The sequence below is a fragment of the Spermophilus citellus genome (assembly GCF_964194105.1).
Source record: "Spermophilus citellus genome assembly, chromosome: 4".
In the NCBI taxonomy this organism is placed as follows: domain Eukaryota; kingdom Metazoa; phylum Chordata; class Mammalia; order Rodentia; family Sciuridae; genus Spermophilus; species Spermophilus citellus.
In genome coordinates, this window is record NC_138185.1 from 136,639,987 (window position 1) to 136,662,176 (window position 22,190).

The following is a 22,190-nucleotide window of genomic DNA, read 5'->3' on the forward strand; positions in this document are numbered from 1 at the left end:
GTGCCTTGCACATGCCAGGCGAGTGCTCTACCACTGAGCCCCAGCACCAGCCCCATGATCTGTGTATTTTTAAAAGGCATGCCTGAATCCTTAATGAAGGCAATAGTATCCATATGGATGGGGTTTAGAGTCCATGAATTCTATCAAAAAATATGAAATTCAAAAACTTTTCTATAGGGATGGTTCAGTTTTTGTCAAATTCTTGTAAAGGGTCTGTGACTCAGGCTTTCACATTATGTTCTTCAAAAGGTCTTTTGCAGATTCCTTGGACAGATTCCTTCTTGTATTCTCCCAATCATTTAGTCAATGCCTGCCTTTCCCAAAAGATTCTAAGTTCCTAACACATGTTTGGGATTTTTTTATTCAAGGTTTATTCTTTTTATCCAACATAATGCCTGGAAAACAAGCGGGTACTTAAGATGTATCTGTTTTTACAAATAAATGAATATATGAATGAATAAATGAAGGAAAGAATAAGATGATAGGGCAAGCAAAGAGATGTAATGTCATTTATATGTAGTAGAGTATTAACAAGTACTCTTCTGGATAAGGGAGGAACAGAATTCATTATGTGCCACAAAATCATGATTGTGGTGAAGAACATAAAAAAGATAAATTGTTCCATCTAAATTACCTGAGAGGTATTGATTGATGCACTCTCCTCATTTTCTTTGGTAGTTCTGTTTTAACATAAAGAAAATTATTTCACTCAATGATGGAAAGACGGAATTTTGTTCAATAATAAAGATTTTCATTTTCAACTTTTAAGATGTCATAAATTATATCCTTTAACTTACTAAATATAACACCATTATAAACTCAAGCTTAGAAAATTGAATATTAATGAACAAACCAATAGCTTGAATGTTTACACAAATGTACATGTACTTGAAAATTTGTTAACACTTTAAAATAACTTTATTTTTATTATAAGTGTAATATATGCTCATAATATTTCAACAAAAAATATGTAAACAAGGTAGAATATAGCTTTCCCCACTCATTGTACTCTGGTACACAGCAACACAATGTAGTCTCTCAGAATAATTGTGACAATTTATTCTAAAATTTTCTTTTACCCAAAGTTGTATTTGAGTGTTTATCGCCCAACATTTTTTTTGTTTTGGTATTATACCACTGAGCTACATCACCATCCCTTTTTATTTTTATTTTTTATTTTGAGGCAGGGTCTCACTAAATTGCCCAGGCTGGTCTCAAACTTGAAATTCTCCTGCCTTAGATTTCCAAGTTGCTGGTTTTACAGGTATGCTCCACTGTGTATGGCTCTCCTCACATTCTTTTTGTGCGTATGTGTGTGGTATTAGGGATTGGACCAGGGTTGCTTAACCACTGAGCCACATTCTCAGCCCTTTTAAAATTTTTATTTTGAGATAGGGTCTCACTAAGTTGCTCAGGCTCCCTTTGAACTTACAATCCTCCTGCCTCAGCCTCCTGAGCAGCTGTGATTACAGGCATGCACCACAGCTCTCCTCACATTCTTAACAATAGGGGCTTTACCAATCTTTTGGGTCTTTGCCATTGTAAAATTTTAGAAAAGATAAAGCATTTCAGTTTATATCTCTATGGTCATTAATGATGTAAATTGCTTTTTTATACATTTTATGGTACTTCTATTTCTTCCTCTATGAATTATTTATACACATTCATTATACATTAATTTGTGTCTTTAATGTAAAACACAGAACAGAGATAAAAGAACATAGAGTTTAAAAGATAATACTAAGTGAATAGCTATAAATATACCACTGTGCTTAAGCAACTGAAATAACTTGTTCCTTTGGAGTATCTATACACATCTTTTCAAATCTATCTGCTTTCACCTCATACCTTCAGAGACAGCACTATGAAAGTTTGTGTTAATCATTCTCTTGGTGTTTTAAAAAAGTATTCTCTCTCTCTCACAAACAGACACACACACACACACACACACACACACATCCCCAAAAATATATTATTAGGTTTTATACATTATTAGGTTTTACCTTTTAAAATTTATATTTTATATACACACACACAGTTTATATTCTTTTGTGATATGCTTTTTTTCACTCAAAATTAATTTTTTGACATTCATTATGTTAACACAACTTGCTATAGTTTATATCCCCCATTTTTAAATTTGTTTATTGTTCTTTTGCTTATGGATTTAGATGATCTTTCCTATATTGTACATATATAGGAAATATATATATATATATATATTTTTGGTATTATATATATATATATATATATATGTGTATTAGGGATACTTAACCACTAAGCTACATCCCCAACCTGGAAAAAAATCTATTTATTGATTTATTTTTATTATTTTATTTTAAATAAAATAAAGTACAATATAGAATCCAAGTGTACAGTAACAATAATCACAGGTCTGCATGGGTGAACAAAAATCAAAGGATAGCTTTAAATATCTTATACATTTAGGAAACAGTGCTAATAATCAGAAATAGACTTAGTCAAAGCATACATATATACGACAGGTCTTCAAATGACAGTATGGCCTTTCTGTGTCAGATACAATGTATAAAAGAGAACACTTATTGGTTGTCTTGTCAGTAAAATTATATAAACTTTCATTTTATAAGCTTTTACATAAGACTTAGACAAAGCTTAGATAGATAGTTCTCAGATGCATACATATACCTAGTTACATATATTTTGGATATCAACAATATTGTTATAATCTAAATAACAGTTGTTTGTTTAATCAATTACAAAATAATCATTTAAGACTTTAAAACAGCTACAAACCTAATTCCTTTAAGACTTAGTTTCCCCAAGTAATAAAACCTAACAAAAAAAAACAAGAAAATCATTGATAGATAAGAGCAGATTAACGATTCTGACTTTTCTTCATATCAGTACATTAAAGTTTAAATAATTTTGTGCTAATTATAGCCAATTTAATCATAAACACAAACTTTTTGAAATTTACCTTCCACAAACCTTCTGTGACTTACTTTGACATTCACAAATTTACATCCTTAGTTTTGTCCCCTTTCATCTTGAACTTTAGTCCAAGAATATTACTTCGCCAGCAAAATACTTTCTCATCAAGATATATTTCTTTCACCTCCTAACTTTCCATACTAAAATATTTCCATACCTATAACTTTCTTTTATCATTTTAGTTTCAGATCCTTTTTAATTTTTTTTAGTTTAAATATCCATATATATTTTCACATATTCATATGTTTATATATATCCATGTGTATATATATATATATATATATATATATATATATATATATGTATATACCATAACAGCAACCAAATTCCTGCTCATGCATTTTCATATATATATTCAGTTACATAATTATAAACTATAACTAAAACAAAACATTAACCTCAAAAGAAAAATAACTATATACAAATTTACATCCATTTAAGTATTTTCATGTATATTTTTACATATATATTCATTTTTGTATTCCTATATTTGAATAAAAATTTCAATCCCTAAACTAACCCTATTTATTTTTCTATATTAGTCCTATACCCACCATATACCTTGGAGAACCTCTATACATATAAACCATAACATTTTACATGATTGTACCTATGTATTTGGGGATATAAATTCATAAATTCACAAATTCACATAAAAACCCATGGATACTTTATATATATGCTCATTTCCATAGGTATAACCTAGATTTCACACATAACAATATTGCTTACCTTAAAAATATCCATAGATAAAAGTATATATATATAAATTTTGATATGTGATATTACCTCTATATTCATATTTATATTCATATATATTGACATATATGTTCCAAAGGTAACCCATCCCCTAAACCAAAGCCATAATTCAGAACTAAATCTAGTCTTACCCATACTCATGAGCCTTTTTAACAAAAATTATAAATATTACTTTGAATATCCATATATATTTTCACATATATATTCTGTATATATTTATATACATTCATATACTATGTATATACCCTAATGGCAACCAAAATCCTACCTATAAGTTTTTATATATATTCTGTTACATAATCATATCTAGAATCTTAAGAAAATTATAAACATTCATCTCAAAAGAAAAATAAATATATACAAATCCATACCCATTTAAATATTTTCATGTATATTTTTACATATATATTCATATTTGTTTTCATATATATGGAAAAAAGTGTTCAAACCCAATATTACTGTGTTGTGGTCTATTTGATTCTTGAAGTTGAGAAGGGTTTGCTTGGTGTACATAGATGCTCCATTGTTTGGGTCATAAGTATGATTGTTGTCTTGTTGACATATAATTCCCTTAAGCAATATGAAATATCCTTCTTTGTTCCTTGTGATTAACTTTGGCTTGAAATCCACTTTATCTGATATGAGAACAGAAACCTCTGCTGTTTATGTCATCCATATGAGTGGCATGTTTTTTCCTATCCTTTCACCATCAATTTGTGGATGTCTTTGCCTATGAAGTGAGTTTCTTGGAGATAGCACATTGTTGGGTCTTGTTTTTAATCCAATCTGCCAGTCTATGTCTTTTTTAAGAATTTTTTTTTTAGTTATACATGGACAAAAGATCTTTATTTTGTTTATTTATTTTCATGTGATGCTGAGGATTGAAACCAGTGCCTCACATGTGCAAGGCAAGCGTTCTGCCACTGAGCCACAACCCCAGCCCCAGTCTATGTCTTTTGATTAATGAGTTTAGGCCATTAATGTTCAAGATTATTACTGAAATATGATTTGTGCTCCCAGTTATTTTGGTTTATTTCTACTTTTTAATTTGAATTAGTTTATCCTTTGATTAACTATTCCTTTAATATAGTTCTTCCCTTTGCTGGTTTTCACTTTTTTTTTTTCATTTCTTCTTCATGGAATATTTTGTTGAGAATATTCTGAAGTGTAGGCTTTCTGGTTTCGAATACTTTTAATTTTTGTTTATCATGGAAGGTTCTTATTTAATCTTCAAATATGAAGTTTGATTTTGCTGAATATAGGATTCTTTGTTAGAGCTCAGTATATGTTATTCCAGCACCTCCTAGCTTTGAGGATCTGGGTTAGGAAATCAGCTACGATCTGTGTTGGTTACCCCCTCCATGTAATCTGATATTTTTCTCCCATAGCCTTTAAAATTCTATCCTTATTCTGTATGCTAGGCATTTTCATTATAATGTGACATGATGTGGGCCTGTTGTAATTTGTATACTGAGATCCTGTAAACCTCTTATATTTGACTTTCCATTTCATTCTTTAGATTTGGAAAATTTTCTGATATTATTTCATTGAAAAGACTGTGCATTCCTTTAGCTTGTATCTTCATGCCTTCATCTATCCTGATAAATCTTAAATTTGTTTTTTTCATGTTATTCCATAATTCTTGGAAGTTCTGTTCATGGTTTCTTTTTTTTTCTTTTTTCTTTCTTTTTCTCTTTTTTTAAATTTTCTTTATTTTTTTTGTCTTTTTTTTTTTTTTTTGTTCATGGTTTCTTAACATTTTCTCTCTGGGTCAACTCTATTTTCAAGAGTATATATTCATTGTCTGAGGTTCTGTCTTCCAAATGGTCTAGTCTGTTGGTGATGCTTTCTATTGAATTTTAAATTTGGTTTGTTGTTTCCTTAATTTCAAGGATTTCTGTTAGTGTTTTTTTTTTTCAGAATCTCTCTTTATTAAAGTGATCTTTTGCTACCTCTATTTGCACTCTTACATCATCTTTTACTTTGCAGATTAATTTAACCATGTACATTCTAAACTCCTTCTCTGACATTTCTTCCACTGTGGTGTCAATGTTATTTGTTATTGGAGTATCTTGGTTTGCTTGGGGTGATTTGTTCTGTTGCCTTTTCATGTTGTTTGTGTGTCTCCCCATTTAACAGTATGGCTCTGAGGCAGTAAAATTTCTGCCCTGTGGACTTAAAGTGTCCCTGAAGATTTCCATTACCTCACTGTTTAGATGGAGACAAATAACAAAAATCACCAATGCAAACAATATATAGCATTAATCCAAATAGTTCCTACTATGATATCTATAATGTTAATTATCACAGTAAACAGAAATGATATGATCAGTTATTGCCTAACATAAAAACAGCAAGTTTGTAAAAGGGTTTACATTTTTAGATGATGGACAGGAAGAGAACAAAAGTGATATAGGATGTGATGATTATAAGGAGGAGAGAAGACAGAAGTAAAAGATTAAAAGAAGAGCAAAAGAGAGAAAAATAGAAATTGGCTGTTAGCAGAAGAAAAGAGAGAATCAAGGGAAACAGGATAAAAATATAAATATAAAGCAAAAATTTTTAAAAATTAAAAATAAAAATAAAAGAATACAAAGCAGAACTGAACTATACTAGTCAAACATCATACTTCACAAGAAACTAATCCATGTTAAATAACTGTATTCAGAAATGCCAGAGGAAAAAAAAATAAAGGAAACTGTATAAATGTCCATGTACCATTAAAGTCACAATGAAACAGTGAAAAAGAATTTATAAAAACAAAGAAAAGAAAAAAAGTCTTCATGAAAATTTAAAGAATTCTTTCCATTGGAATTCAAAATAGTCTCAACTTCTCAGCATTTTTTGGTGGGGTCTTCTGGAGTGTGATGTTCCACCCTCTAGATTGCTGGAGTGAGAGAGGTAGAGTCCCGCAGGTGGAGTTCCTGGAGGCAGGGTTTTAGGCTTAGGCAGGCTCCAGGCTCTTTGATGAATGCTAATTGGTCTAAAGATTTAAATCAGCACACCTCCAATGCCCAGTTTTGCTCCACACTGGAACACTATACCCCAGGGATCTCACCTGGGTTCCACTTGTGTGGTGGGGGAGCCAATTTTTAGTCCCCTGTGTCACCTGCAGACCCCAAGTTTCCTGGTCTTGGGTTAACTTCAAAAATTTCTCACGCCCCCTACCCTTCTGAATTCCTGGCTAAATGTGACTCTCCCAGCTGGATTGGAGGGTGAGGGGGAAAGCTGGGTGGGTTTCTTCCATCAGTTGTCTCCTGTATAAACCTTTCTCCATGTTTGATTTTCTTCTGGTTACTTAAGCACACTCTATGTCACACATAGTGTGTATTACTGAGCCTGTATTTTGGGCCAAACTTGGGTTTGCTAGGAATTGGCTTCCTCAGTTGCTAGACCTCTTGAAGAAGCTGCAAAATGGTTCTTTCCTTTGTCCTCTGAATGCTACCTGGAGAGATGGCAGCTTCTTTCCCCACACAAATATCTTGCAGAGAGTTCTTCGGGTTTGTTGAGCAATCTCTTCAGTCTCTAAATGTTCCAAACCCAGACATACCTCAGGCCTCCCAAAAATGCCAGTTTCATTACTTCCCTTTTCTCTCTACTATGCTCATGGATGGACCTCTCTATCTGGAGCTTCTGACCGGGCTGTGGCAGCACCTATGCCAGTGGGGATTTTTTTTCCTTATTTTATTATATCCAACATCCTGTGTCCCATGTCTGCTTTGAATGTTCAGTTTTAGGTTTGAATAAAGTCCCTCCCTTCCTTTTTTTTTTTTTTTTTGTTCACCCACCTTGCAGAGAAGCTGCATGTCTGCTTTCTTGGTTTCAGGCCACAGAGCAGCCAGGAACATGACCATCCTCTATTCTGTCATCTTGGAACTCTTCTCAACCCCCCCCTTTTTTTTTAATGTTTTATTTTCTCTTGCTAAGTCTTTAGGGCCTCATTAAATTGCTGACATTGCAATTGAATTTGCAATCCTCCTGCCTCAGTCTCCTGAACTGCTGGGATTACAGGCATGAGCTATTGTGCCCAACTTGTACATATTAATGCTTTAAATTTTTTTTAAATTTTTTAGTTGTAGTTGGATGCAATACCTTTACTTTATTTATTTATTTATTTTTATGTGGTGCTGAGGATCAAACCCAGGGCCTTGCATGTGCTAGGTGAGCATTCTACCGATGAGCCACAACCCCAACCCTGTACATATTAATTTTTTAATTCTTATAGATGTTAAAAAATTTCCCTGGTATTTTACTATTTATTTATTTTTGTGGTAGTAGGGATGGAACCTAGGACGTTATACATGCTAGGCAAGTGCTCTACCGCTGAGCTGAGCTGAGCTATATCCATAGCTCTTTTTCTTCTTCTTCTTCTTCTTCTTCTTCTTCTTTTTTTTTTTTTTTGAGAGTCTTGCTAAATTTCTAGATTTATCTTGAGCTTGTGATCCTCCTGCCTCAGCCTCCTGAGTAGCAGGGATTACAATGCATGCCTACCTTTTAATTTTAAAATATTAATAAACTTTATTTTTTAAAGCAATTGAGGCATAGATAAATGTATGACATGAATCCTCCATTGTAGTATCACATAGAGTAGTTCTGCTAGTATAAAGTCCTCTGTGCTCTGTTCCTACAACCTCTGGCCACTACTAATCTTTTTACTATCTCCACAGTTTTATCTTTTCTAGAATGTCCTATAGTTGGAATTACACAGTATGTAATCAGATGCCCAGATTTACAATTAGCTTCTGTCATTTAGTAATAGGCATATGAATTTCCTCCATGATATTTGTTTTTAAACATTTTAAAAATGTTCATAATTATTATACATGAGTGGGATTCAGCATGCCATGTTCAAATATGCACATAATCTGATCAATTTCATTCCCTGGTCCTCCATGATATTTTCATGGCTTGACAGCTCATTTCTTCTTAGTGCTGAATAGTATATTCCATTATCTGGGTGTTCCACAGTTAGTCAATTAACCTACTAATAGATATTTTGGTTGCTTCCATGTTTTATGAATTATGAATAAAGCTGTTATGAACTTCCATGTGTAGTTTTCTTTGTGGACATAAGTGTTCAATACATTTGAGAAAATACCAAGGAATGTGATTGCTGGATAATATGGGAAGAATAAGTTCAGTTCTGCAAGAAATAGCCTAATTTCTTCCAAAAGTGGCTATAACATTTTGCATTCCTACTAGCAATGAATTAATTTCTGTTGTTCCACATCCTCTACAACAGTTGATGTTGTCAGGGTTTTAGATTTTGGTCATTCTAATAGATATGTGCTAGAATCTCCTTATTTCAACTTGCAATTCCCTAATGAAGTTTACATGCCCACTTGTCATTTGTGTATCTTCTTTTGTGAGTTGTTAATAATTTTTTGGCCTACTATTTAACTGGGATTTGTTTTCTTACTGTCAAGTTTAGCTCTTTATATACTTTGGATAATAATCTTTTATCAGATGGGTCTTTTGCAAATATTTTCTCCTAGTCTACAGCTTGTTTTTATGTTCTCTTGACATTATCTTTCACAGGACAGAGTTTTAAATTTTTTTTTAAATTGTAGTTGGACACAATACCTTTATTTTATTTATTATTTTTATGTGCATAGAACCCAGCACCTCACACATGCTAGGCAAGCGCTCTACTACTGAGCCACAACCCCAGCTGTGTTAACACCTGTAATCCCTGCTACTCAGGAGGCTGAGGCAGGAGGATCAGAAGCTCAAGACAAACCTAGAAATTTAGCAAGACTCTCAAAAAAAAAGTTTTTAATTTTAATGAAGTTAAGCTTTGTCAATTGTTTCTTTGATATTATATCTAAAGAAGATATTATCATATCATTTAGGTATTATTCTTTGTTATCTTCTAGGAGTTTAACATTTTTGTTGTTTACATTTAGGTATCCTTTCTTTTTTTCTTTTTTTAGTTGTAGATGGACACTATGCCTTTATTTTTAAAATTTTTAAATGTTTTTAGTTGTAGATGGACACAATACCTTTATTTTATTTAGTTTTTTTATTTGGTGCTGGGGATCAAACTAAGTGCCTCACACGTGAGGGCAAGTACTCCACCACTAAGCTACAACCCCAGCCTCTACATTTAGGTTTCTGATCCACCTTGAGATCATGTTTTGTGAAGTCAATAGGGTCTGTGCCTAGATTTACTCTTTGCATGTAGGCATCTAATGGTTCCAGTATCATTTGTTGAAGACTATTGGCTCTGTACTACATTTGCTCTTTGCTAAAGATCAGTTGACCACTGTGTGAGTCTATTTCTGGGCTTTCTATTCTGTTCCACTGATTTATATGTCTGCCCTTTCACTAATACCACACTATCTCTATTACTGTAGCCTTGTAGTAAATCTTGAGTTAGGCTATCAGTTCTCCAACTTTGTTAGTCTCCTCAGTGATGAGTTGGCTATTCTGGATCTTTCGCCTTTCCATACAACTTTGGTTTGTCAATATTCACAAAATAACTTGCTGGGATTTTAATTTAGATTGCATTGACTATACAGATAAGGTTGGGAGAACTGGCATCTTGACAATATCAAGGTGTTCTATCCATGAAAACAAAACAACTTACTATTTATACGGTTCTTTGAAATATTTCATCTTAGTATTGTAGTCTTCCTCACATAGATCTTTTACTTATTTTTAAATTTAAAGATAAGTATTTTGTTTTGAGGGTGCTATTATAAGTGGTAAATGTGTTTTTTATTTCAAATTGCACTTTTCGTTGCTGGTATACAGGAAAGTAACTGACTCTTGCATATTTAATCTTGTATCCTGCATCCTAACTCACTCATTCTCTAGGAGGATTTTATTTTATTTATTTATTTTTATTTGTGACACTGGTGGTTTAACTCAGGGCTTCACATACACTAGGCAAGTATTGTACCACAGAGCTATAGCTCCAGGCCCAAGATATTTTTAATATTTAAAACTTATAATTTAAGATAGAAATAAAATGAAACCCAGGAAAAAAACCTCTCACTATTTGGGAATAATGACTGCTAAATGCTCTCTGAAGACCATGTAATATGTTCACTATTATGATAAAAATGCAAAGAACTACTGACTGGAAGACTTAAAATAATACTTTTTTTTAAAGGAAGAATCTCTTCCTTATCATTACTTCTCAATCATGTGACTGGGAACAAGTAGCTTTGATGGAGTGGATAGTCCAAGAACATTCCTGCAGAACTATTCATACTTACAGTTACTCAAGTTATTCTAGGGGAGAAAGTGACATTTTGAAGACATAATAGTTCACATTAATACTTTTTTAGAAGGCTACGGAGGGAGAGAATGCCATCAGTCACACCCAGGGTGCAGTAAGAATGTGACATTCTCAAAAGTTTGGGAATCATTTTTGTCACAAAGCATGTATTTACCTGCACATATGAAAACATGAAATTCCTCAGAATATCACAGCAAAAAAGTTAAACCAATTTTCTGTGATGAATTTATTATCCTGATAAGCAGCTGATACTCATAACCAGGTTTTTGTTAGGTCTTTATGCATTAAGTAATGTGTAAAAATACCTTTGTTTGGGAGGAATCTGTAGGTGCTCAAAGAATAATTTGCCCTGGGAATTTATGCTCATCACAACCTCTTTTTCAGATACCAAGTCTATCTTGAATGGGTTTTCTGTGATATGACACTTCAGATCTCCTTTTCCATCTTCCAATATCAGACTGCCTTTATCCCCTGAGCATGAAATCAGCCTAGAAAACAGAGCAGGAAAGGAAAATAAATTGCTATAGGTTTACGTGGTTCTATGTGACTTGTAATTCAAAGTAATTAATTAGTAAATCAATCTTAATGAATATAGCATAGATAGGATAGTGGAAAACCATTGTTGAGAGCATGGGCTTTGGTGTCAAGAGAGCTTATATTGAACATAACTTTACCATATTACTTTATAACATTAGATAATGAAGTTATCCAACATTTCTATATCTCAGTTTTCTTATCTGTAAAGTACAGATAAGATAAAAGTTGCAACCAAAATAGTTTTTTGGACAGAATTAAGTAAGACCATGCATAGTACCTGACACAGAAACATTCAAGTGTTAACTGTCATCATCATGTGTGTAAAGTCTAGTAACACTTCAGAATTTATAAACATTATTTTCCTTTCTCATTTCCACCATATATTCAGAAATTAAGGAGTCTACAGGAAATAGACCAAGTCAATTTTTATTTATCTGCTTATTACTTACTACTTATTACTTTTATTTATTTACTTATTATTATACCTCATCAGCCTCCAATTCGATAGGCAGACTCTTAAGATGTTTTTGAGCCTAAGGATGTAAGCTCAGAGCCAGCACTTAAAATCCCTCTCAGTCCTAGATTTCTCCCTTTTTGTAGTGCACATTCACCCTGGTAAACAATCACAGGATCTTTTAGGGATGATGATATGGGATAGTTTATGTTCTTACTATGTCCTTTCAGTCATTTTCCATGGATTCTAGGACTCCCTTTCACGTAGATGCTTGGGACCTGGAAACCAATTGTCTGGAGTGGTTGAGAGGCTGTCTCACTGCTCATTAAGCAGGACTCTAGTCCATCTGTCTTAGACTAATGGACCCCAGGATAAATTGTTAACTACCCTGAGGGTTAAAATGTTTTGTGTACTATGTGAGCCTTACTGCATATTATGAAATTATGTCCACTTTGTCTCTCACAATTAAATGCTGCTACCTTGCCTCTATCACCTTGAATCTTTTATCATTGCCACTGCAGAGAGGCCATTTTAATGGCATCAATTCCCACCATTATCTCCAGTCTGCAAAAGAAAAATATTCATTGCAATGCTTTCCAACTGTTCCTTTGCTAATGTATTTCTCAACGAAGGGGTATCTTCTGGATTCTCTTGCAGAAAGAATGAGGGGCTAGGTGAGCTGGTTTTATGTGACAAATCCACTTGAACATCTTTATTTCCCTAAATCTATGAATCATTTCTTCTTTGCTGTGCTTTGGAATTTTTGGATCTCAGTTTAATCAGCAGAATCCATAGCTGAGTTTAGTTCAAAGTTAATCAACCAAGCAAACTACCTGAACCACTCTCAGCTGTCCCATTTAGATATCAAATCTATATTCTCTGGTACATGTACCTGTGTCAATAAATTTAACCTGATCTAAAATAAGTTTCTTTCTTCTTGTCTAGAAATCCCCCAGAAATAATTTCCACACATTTCCCAGGTTTTTGTCATCATAAATTCTTATAATTCTGTAAGCATTCAAGCCTTCTCCTCCTAAGTTTGAATGTAATATGCTCAAATAAATTGGGATCTGGCTGTGACAATGAGTCTGGAGGGAATCAAGGATGGTAAGGGTAAAACAAGGAACATTGAAATCCCTTTTCAAGGTTTATCTTAGATGAGGTCAGGGTCAAGCAAGTCAGGATCAACCTTATTGGATATAGCAAGAAGAGCCATTTCTCCAAGAATGGGAAGCTCAGTGGAGTTCTGAAGTTCAGGTATTTAGGTTTATGAAACTCTTGCAAATGTTGCCATTAAATTTTAACAGGTCCTTCCTCTTCCCAGTTAACTCCCTAAGTTCACAGATGTGAGGAAGTTGTGAATTCAACTTCGGTTCTCATTCAATAGCTTTAGTATCGAACTCTGTATGTGGTTTTCAGCTACAAGGACCCTGCTGCTACAAGAGATGATAGAATTTCAGGATAGTTCTCTGAAAAAATCATGAGTTAAGAATTTAAAGTCCTAAGACTGTTTTCTTTCATTAAGCTCTTCAGGGAAGCTAATAGCAGCTAGGCTACCACAGAGTTTAGTGCTACGGTTCTACCACCTGGTCTGCTTTCAATAGGTGTTTTATTTCAGTTGACCACCAGTAGTAATTTAAATAACTTTGACACAGAATGCCATGGGTTATTACTACTTATATTAGTTTGCTATGCATCCAAAACAAAATATCACAGGGTGGGTACATGCTTAAACAATAGAAATTTATTTTCTCATAGTTCTGGAAGCTGGAATTCCAAGACCAAGGTGTTGGAAGGTTTGGTTTCTATACCCCCCTACCACTATGTACTGGGAATTAAATCTAGGGAAACTCTACCCCTGAACTACATTTCTAGCCCTTTTTATTTTGAGATAGGGTCTCACTAAGTTGTCCAGGCTGGCATTAAACTTCTTATCTTTCTGACTCAGCCTTCCGAGTCATTGGGATTACAGGTATGTGCTATTGCACTTGGCCAGGTGTGGTTTCTTGTAAGGCCTATACCCTAGGCTTGCCGAACCTTATTTCTGAGTCCTCATATGAGTGTTCCTGTGTGTGTGTGTGTATGCCCTAATCTCCTTTTCTTCTAAGGACACCAGTCATAATTGGTGAGGCCCAACCTAACGTCCTCATTTTAACTTAATCACCTCTTTAAAGGCCCATCGCAAATACAGTTACATTTTGAGGTATTAGGAGTTAGGGGTTCAAAAAATCAATTTTTGGGGAAGACACAATTCAGTTCATACATTAGTATTCCATCACCTAATGGTAACCAGGTCCTCATTGCCTTCAAATCTAACTAGATCAAAAGCCAATCGCATATTCCCATTCTTGAGGTTCTGTTGCCTATACCCACTTCGGATAGCAACTACTTTATTAACAAGGGATCAACTGGTAATAATAGGAACAACTCTGGCAGAAAATAAATGACTTAATAGTGGAAACTCTTTGCTTACATCATGGGAAGGTTTCAGGTTACAGGTTTCAGACTATACATCTAGTAATGACCCCTAGAAACAATGCTGTATTACTGTATGGCCAATGGAACTTCTATCTCAGCTTCATATTTTGAAGCCCTAACTCCTAGTACTTCAGTGTGTGACTGTATTTGGAGATAGGACCTTTAAAGAAGTAATTAAGTGAAAATCAAAATTAAAGTCCTATCGCATGAAGTCATTATGAAGTCTATTATGACTAGTGTCCTTATGAGAAGAGATTAGAGGACACAGAAGCATGCATGCATGTGCACGCAGAGACACGCGCAGACACACACAGACATACAAACACACACACATGGACAGTTATGTGAGGACACAGCAAGAAAGTAGACACGCTTCTTGTAAGGCCTAGGAGATAGGCCTTTTAAGAAACCAAGCCTGCTAACACCTTGATCTTGGCTTTCTAAATATCAGAACTATGATAAAATAAACGGAACTTCTATCTTAGGAAGTTGGATAATCAGAAATCACTGTGGCAATTGTTGGGTTCTAGGATCATGCCATATTAGCGCTACTATGGAGATTAGGAACCTGTGATCCTAACTAAGGGCCTTAGAGCCAGTCTACAGCTGCCAGATCTACACAAACAAAATGGAGAATTTAGTACTAAAATCAACATTTATGTACATGCATATGATTGGTAGAAACTAAATTATATCAGAAACTCTAGGTACAAGGGAATCTGAGAAATGCAGTTTTTAGGTTTTTAGTTATTGCAATAGTGACAGGCCCTCTAGAAAGAGGTGGGAACAGAAGCAGAACTAATAGTCATATTTACCGCTCAAAATTAATATCATCCAGAATCTAAAACATGGCAAAGATAGTAGAGAAAAAATATTATATTAATTTTACTTGTGAATACAGATATCAAAATGTTAAAGGATCTCTAAGCAAAGTGAAACCTCCATCATTAAAAAATAACTTACTGTGACCAAATGGTTATATATATGCATAAACTCAATTGTCAAACTGTAAAGGCTTGAAAACAGTCTCCTTTAATCCTGTTTTCTTGGCATACAATAGCAGTTCAGTGAATAGATGACTTTAATTTATCATAATAAAATTAGTTTTTCCATATTTCTACTGACCTTTTTAAAATATTTTTTATAAATTTTTTTTAGTTGTAGATAGGTACAACACCTTCATTTTATCTATCTATCTATTTATTTATTTACTGTGCTGAGGATTGAACCCAGTGCCTCACATATGCTAGGCAAACACTCTACCACTGAGCTTACAACCACAGTCCTCTACTGACCTTTAATAATATTTTTGTGGAAAAAATAATCTACCTAAAACCATGGGAGTGACAGCGAAAATTAAAATATCTGGCATAGTTTTATTTTTCCTTAGTGAAAAAATATGAAAAAACAAAAAACAGAAATCAACTGGGAGAAACAGACTTGAAATCTCACAGTGGGGAAAACTGATAAAGATTTTGCACACTTTCGAAAAATGCTTTCGTCCCTAAAGATTTTTTCACCTAGGCACCAATAATTAATTTCTCTCTAAGTAAAATTACATGTTAGACTTCTAAGAATACCCTTAATTAAGAGTGAGTCAGTCTAAATTATAAATTACTATTGGTATGGGAGTTTGGCTGGTAAATTAGGTCTCTAGAGCCTGGCTGTTAATCTGAATAAGTAGTTTTCTTTCTACTTGCTCCCAAAGTCTAGCTAATAAACTGTTTTGTTGTGAGAAGGAAAGTGGGGATCAAAGTTCTGTTCCCCTATTAATAGGTGCTGGTAAGTAAAGTGGTAAAGAATAAATAGAATGGATAACATAGAAAACTGATAAACTTATCCCCGAATAATTGAATACTAACCCTAAAAATGATTATAGTTTTGAAAAGACAAAATAGGAGGCATATAAAAAAAACTCTAGTATTCAAGGTATGATAAAAGAACATGTAGAGGGTGTATCTAAGATATCTTGTTCCTTGGCTTACCTTACAGTCTTTGGCTTGCTGATGAGGACGTCAGGAACTTCATACCTGGGTTTCAGTGGAGTTTCTTCATTGATTTTAAGTCTGAAAATGTTTCTCTCTATACCATAAACTTCAGCCAAAAGAGGAACCTGGGAACAAATATATGAGATTAGCTTCAACAGGTTTCCCAATGACATTCTAACAAATTACAATAATTAGAAAGAAAATAATTTGTTTAAATTATTAAAGGGCTTATATAGCTATGAAAATTAGGCTATGAAAATTAGAGAAAAATGAAAATAATAGAAAGAACAAGCTCCCAATTTATGTACTTGCTTGGTTACACCTGTGGTAGCACAAGAAGTACCCCGATATGGTTAGGTAAACATATAATTGTCCAAACCAGGACCTTTAGAATAAAGAGTGACTATTAATAATTACATGGATAACAGGGATAAACTATAAACAGCGTTGGGAAATTGAGATACATAGCCACTATTATCTATGATAAATTACAGATGTGCTAAGAATAACAGTTTGTTAAAACCATAATAATTTGATTCCAACTGAATGAAAGATGAAGGCTAGCAGGCCACAGAATAGAATATAGAGTAAAATGATGATCTCTGTGGTTCTCTAGTATTAGATGAAATGAGGCTTGCTATACTAAAATCAAGTCAGCTCTATGAGACAGAAATGGCCAGATTTAGGTTACAAAATGAGGCATCTAGATCAGAGGACTATTTTAAGACGGTGGCTTTCAATGGGTGTGTCATGCCACACTCATCTATGGCAAATTCTTCATGAAGTACGATGCTAAGTTTTGGTTACAAATGGATACTTATATTATTATTATTACATCTAAAAAGAGTAACCTGGGTTGGCTGTGTGATGTAGTGTGGAAGAGATGATATATGGTGATATAAGCATGGAAAATATCAAGTAGCACCAAAAAAATATGCTTTTCAAGGATCTTTGCCTCTTGAGAATGAATATAGAAGACTAGATAAGGACTGTAAGCAGTGACATGATACTGAAGAGCGACAAACTGGTGCTACGGCTATGGATGCTTTCATAGAGAATTTAAGACAGAACTACGTTGAGTACATTTCCATTGCTCTCTTAAATTCAAGTAACATTTATTTAACATTGTGATGGTAATTTAAAAGGGATGAAACAGGTACAAAGTTTACATAAGGCATTTTATAAGCGCAGATAGAAAGACAAGTATAGTGCTAGGGGAAATAAGGAAGGGAACTATTTTTTATTTTATTTTTGGTGCTGAACTCAGGGTCATTTTACCATTGGACCACATCCCCAGCACTTTTTATTTTTTATTTTGAGACAGGGTCTCACTAAGTTGCTTAGGGATTGGCTAATTTGCTAAGACTGGTTTTGAAGTTCGAGTCCTCCAGTAAGGGGTCTATCAATGATGAATGTGAGGTGAGAGGTTCTGGGATGTCTCCAGAAATCCAACTTCTAGAAATTATATTAAAATAAGTTCTAGAAGTTGGATTTCTGGAAGAGGAGGTATTTCAGCAGGGTTTTTGGAGATTACTACAATTTCAGATAGGCAAAAATGGGCAAAACATGTTACCGAGGGCATATATAGGTTGTCTGCCTATATATGATTAACAAATTGTATCTAGTTGTGTACTCAGAATCCTATTTTTAGTAAAATATATTTCTTAAAAAAATAGCTAACCAAATAAGCAATTTTTAAATCAGTGTTAAAGCTCCATTTTAAAATTTTAAAAACTTAACTGAGCAATATTCCCCAATAGGGTGGCTCTCTTCAAAGTCAATATTCAGATCCATTCTTTTTATTTTGTTTTTGGTATTGGGGATTGATTGGATGCTAAGCAGGTGTTCTACCACTGAGTTATCCCCCTAGCTCCAAGATTCATTATTTCTCTTTCACCAATACAGGTTTCATGTTCTAGCACATTATATTCTTAGATGTTAGTATGTACTTAACTGCTATGATCTGGTTAATGCTCTATTACCTGTTGGCTTAGTTTTTTGTTTCCCTAATATCAGTATACTCCAAGAAATCAAATAAATAAAGCTACTTGGGTTAAAGACAGTGGAAATAGCCCAGAACTCCTAGCTTAGAGCCCTCTCTCCTTTCTGCGTTGAGCTCTTAGATACTTCCAGGGAAACCCCAGGACTCTGTAGATGACAGTTTTAAAGCCACAGCCTTCTTAACTGCACTACTGCTCAATCTTTTCCTCAAAACTTTGCTCTTTCAAAAAGTCTAGATGTGAATGTTACATTATTTAATTTGTTTTAAGAATTTCTAGATATTCCTGTTCTTACTTGTTAGGGACCTATTTAGATATTTATGAACAAAAAATATATATAAATGAATTACAAATACTTACTTCCTAGTAGTGATGGTTGGGAATATCAATGAAAATTATATTAAAATAAGTTCTAGAAGTTGGGTTGCTTAAATTGAGAAGTTAATATTAATCCTAAGATAATAAAAGCAGTTACTCTCAAATTGCATGCAGATAAACAAATATACACCTAAAAATTTTAATGGGGTTTTGCTTCCTTAAAAATATTTAAGATGTATAACATCCACATATGCAGAGAAGCTGAGATAAACCCTCAGAGAAGGACATTTTTTGGAGGCTCTTTCTGATATTACAAGTCTCTGATTGGTTTTTCATATACCCTTACTCAGAGGCCCATTTTTCAGTCAGGGTAAAAGAGTACACATGGCTTATCTTATTTCTCCTACACTAAATAAAACAAAACCTATTAGCCTATCATCCATAAGTCTAATTGTTTTTAATGTCCACACGAGCAAAAATATGAGACATTTTATAAAAAACATAGTGGTAGAAATAGCTTTGTCTATGTATTCATGCAGAGAATTGACCATAGTTATACTAGAACAACTTTTTTTCACCCATGACTGGGAATCACAACTATTAGAAACTATCATGAAGTTAACAATCCTTGAATACACATTTACATGGCAGAGTAATGATTTTCCTTCAAAATATCCACTATCAACTCCTCCTTGATGGACTGATCTTACTTTTCCTCTGACACCAGGTCTCTATGAAATGAAGAACAGATATCCTGGAAGTCTCAAGATGGCGGGCCAGAGGGAGGCAGCATTCTGTGTTGCTCTGTGATCCAGATCTCACCTAGTCAGAATATTTCATCTCTAAGAGTGTTAGAGGACCCCTATACAGCTGCTCTCCGCAGAAATCACCAGTGACTCCGTGCAGGGCTTGGGACCTCAGCATTCGAGTAGGACGCTGAATGTTCGTCCAAAGTTCTAGCCCAAGCAAGGCTCAGTAAGCGCCTTAGCAGAACCACCTATCAACACATCTGTAGATCGCCAAGACTTCGCTCTGCTCCCATGCAGGTCACTCAGCTGCTACCTACCCACAGCACACTGCCATCACCCGGCTTCCCCCATCTCTCCAGGCTCCTCCTACCTCACTAGACACTCAGGTGCTGAAAGCAGACCACTGCCATCTTGGCTCAACATTCTTGCCATATCCATATTAGCCGGGGGCAGTTCCCAGATCTCCAGCAGCCAGGTACCAGGTTTCCAACCTTCCCTGCTTCCCTGCGGTAGTAAACCAACACAGTAGATGCCCAACACAGGAGTGCAATGTGACCAGGGAGCCACCCAAAGGAGAGTTTCCTCAATTGGGAACATCTAGCGAAGAGGGAGACGGGGCTAAAGTTTGGAGCCTAACAGACCAGGAACTGGGAAATCTCTAGGCAAGAGAAGAAGATAGTTCTGGGAGCTCCAGTCACACGAGCGGTCCCAAAAAGAGACCCGTGAGGTACAGTCTCCCTGCAGGGACTGGCGGGTGGCACTCCCTGTATCCAGGCACCCTTTTCCAGGACTAGTCTTCCTATCCTGGTTACCTTCACCGTCTGGAGGGCAGAGACACCAGCTTACAACAGACGACCCCACCTATTGGATGAGAAGAGAAGCAGGAAAGATACGGATCTCTAAAGCTAGCTACAACCCTGGTTTCTTCCTTCGAGTTTTTTGTTTTTTTTTTTTCCTCCTACCCCTCTATCCTCTGGCCCTCACATCCCCAACATATGTGAAACCAACCAAGAACTCTGCATGAAATAGAACTTTGAGGACTGATTCATCTGAACAACATCATATATAGGAGAGGCCTTGGAATCCCTACAAGAGCACTACAAACCTATAGGGTAAAAACAATAACAATATAGACCCACAGAGCTGGAAAGGAAGACACACAAGCAACATGAAGAAAGTGCCCCAAACAGATGAAGACACCACATCATTAGAATCATTGGAAGCCATAGCAGAAGAAATGACAGAGGAGGAGTTTAGGATGTACATGGTTAAAATGTTCTATGAACTCAAGGAAAGTATCAGAGAACAAATACAGGCAGTGAAAGATCACTTCGACAAGGAGCTACATAAACAAATACAGGAAGCAAAAGATCACCTCAACAGAGAGATAGAAGTTCTAAAAACAACAACAACAAAAAAACAAAAAACAGAAATCTCTGAAATGAAAGAAACAATTAACCAAATTAAAATTTCAAATGAAAGCATCACCAACAGAGTAGACCACTTGGAACATAGGAAATCAGACAATGAAGATAAAATATATAATCTTGAAAAGAAGATAGACCATACATTATTAAAGGTAAGAAACCCTGAGCAGAACATTCAAGAAATATGGGATAGCATAAAAAGTCCAAATTTAAGAGTTATGGGGATAAAGGAAGGCATAGAGGTCCAAACCAAAGAAATGAACAATCTATTCAATGAAACAATATCAGAAAACTTTCCAAACATGAAGAATGAATTGGAAATCCAAATTCAAGAAGCCTCTAGGATGCCAAATGTACAAAATCACAACAGATCCACACCAAGCCATATTATAATGAAAATGCAGATATAAGATATATATAGATATATATAGAATAAGGAGAGAATTTTAAAAGCCATAAGAGAAAGGAATAAAATTACATATAGGGGAAAACCAATTAGGATAATGGCAGATTTTTCAACACAGACCCTGAAAAGCTAGAAGATCCTGGAACAACATATATCAAGCTCTGAAAGAAAATGGGTGCCAACCAAGAATCTTATATCCAGCAAAATTAAGCTATAGATTTGAAGATTAAATATAAACTTTCCATGATAAACAAAAGTTAAAAGAATTTATGACTAGAAAACCAACACTACAAAACATCCTTGGAAATATATTCCATGAAGAGGAAACAAAAAACAACAGTGAAAATCAGCAGAAGGAGGTAATACCCTAAAATAAAAACTAATCAAAGAAGAAAATTAAGTCAAGTTAAATAACAAAAATAAACAAATATGACAAACCATGTCTCAATACTAACCCTGAATATTAATGGCTTAAACTCACCAATCAAAAGACATAGGCTAGCAGATTGGATTAAAAAAAAAAAGACCCAACAATATGGTGCCTCCTATCTCACCTGATAGGAAAAGACATACACAGACTGAAGGTGAAAAGTTGGGACAAATCATACCACTCACATGGACTGCAGAAGCAAGCAGGGGTTTCCATCCTCCTATCAAATAAAGTAGACTTCAAGCCAAAGTTAATCAAAAGGGATAAAGATGGACATTATATACTCCTCAAGGGAATCATACACCAACAAGACATAACAATCATAAATATATATGCCCCAAACAGTGGTGCAGCTGTGTTCATCAGACAAATTCTTCTTAAGTTCAAGAGTCAAACTAATCACAACACAATAATTTTGGGTGACT

At 34.5% G+C, this 22,190-nt stretch overlaps 1 protein-coding gene across 3 annotated transcripts in view; it reads right to left on the reverse strand.

Annotated features, from left to right (window-relative positions):
• GANC (glucosidase alpha, neutral C) overlaps positions 1 to 22,190 on the reverse strand; it is a 77,578-nt gene that overhangs the window by 41,219 nt on the left and 14,169 nt on the right. For all 3 annotated transcript variants that reach the window (XM_081289416.1, XM_081289415.1, XM_081289417.1), the window contains 3 exons: positions 16,433 to 16,560; positions 11,284 to 11,466; positions 635 to 680 (listed from right to left, as the gene is read on the reverse strand). In XM_081289416.1, the coding sequence (XP_081145542.1) occupies positions 635 to 680; positions 11,284 to 11,466; positions 16,433 to 16,560 (357 nt within the window). The remainder of the gene's footprint in view (positions 1 to 634; positions 681 to 11,283; positions 11,467 to 16,432; positions 16,561 to 22,190) is intronic.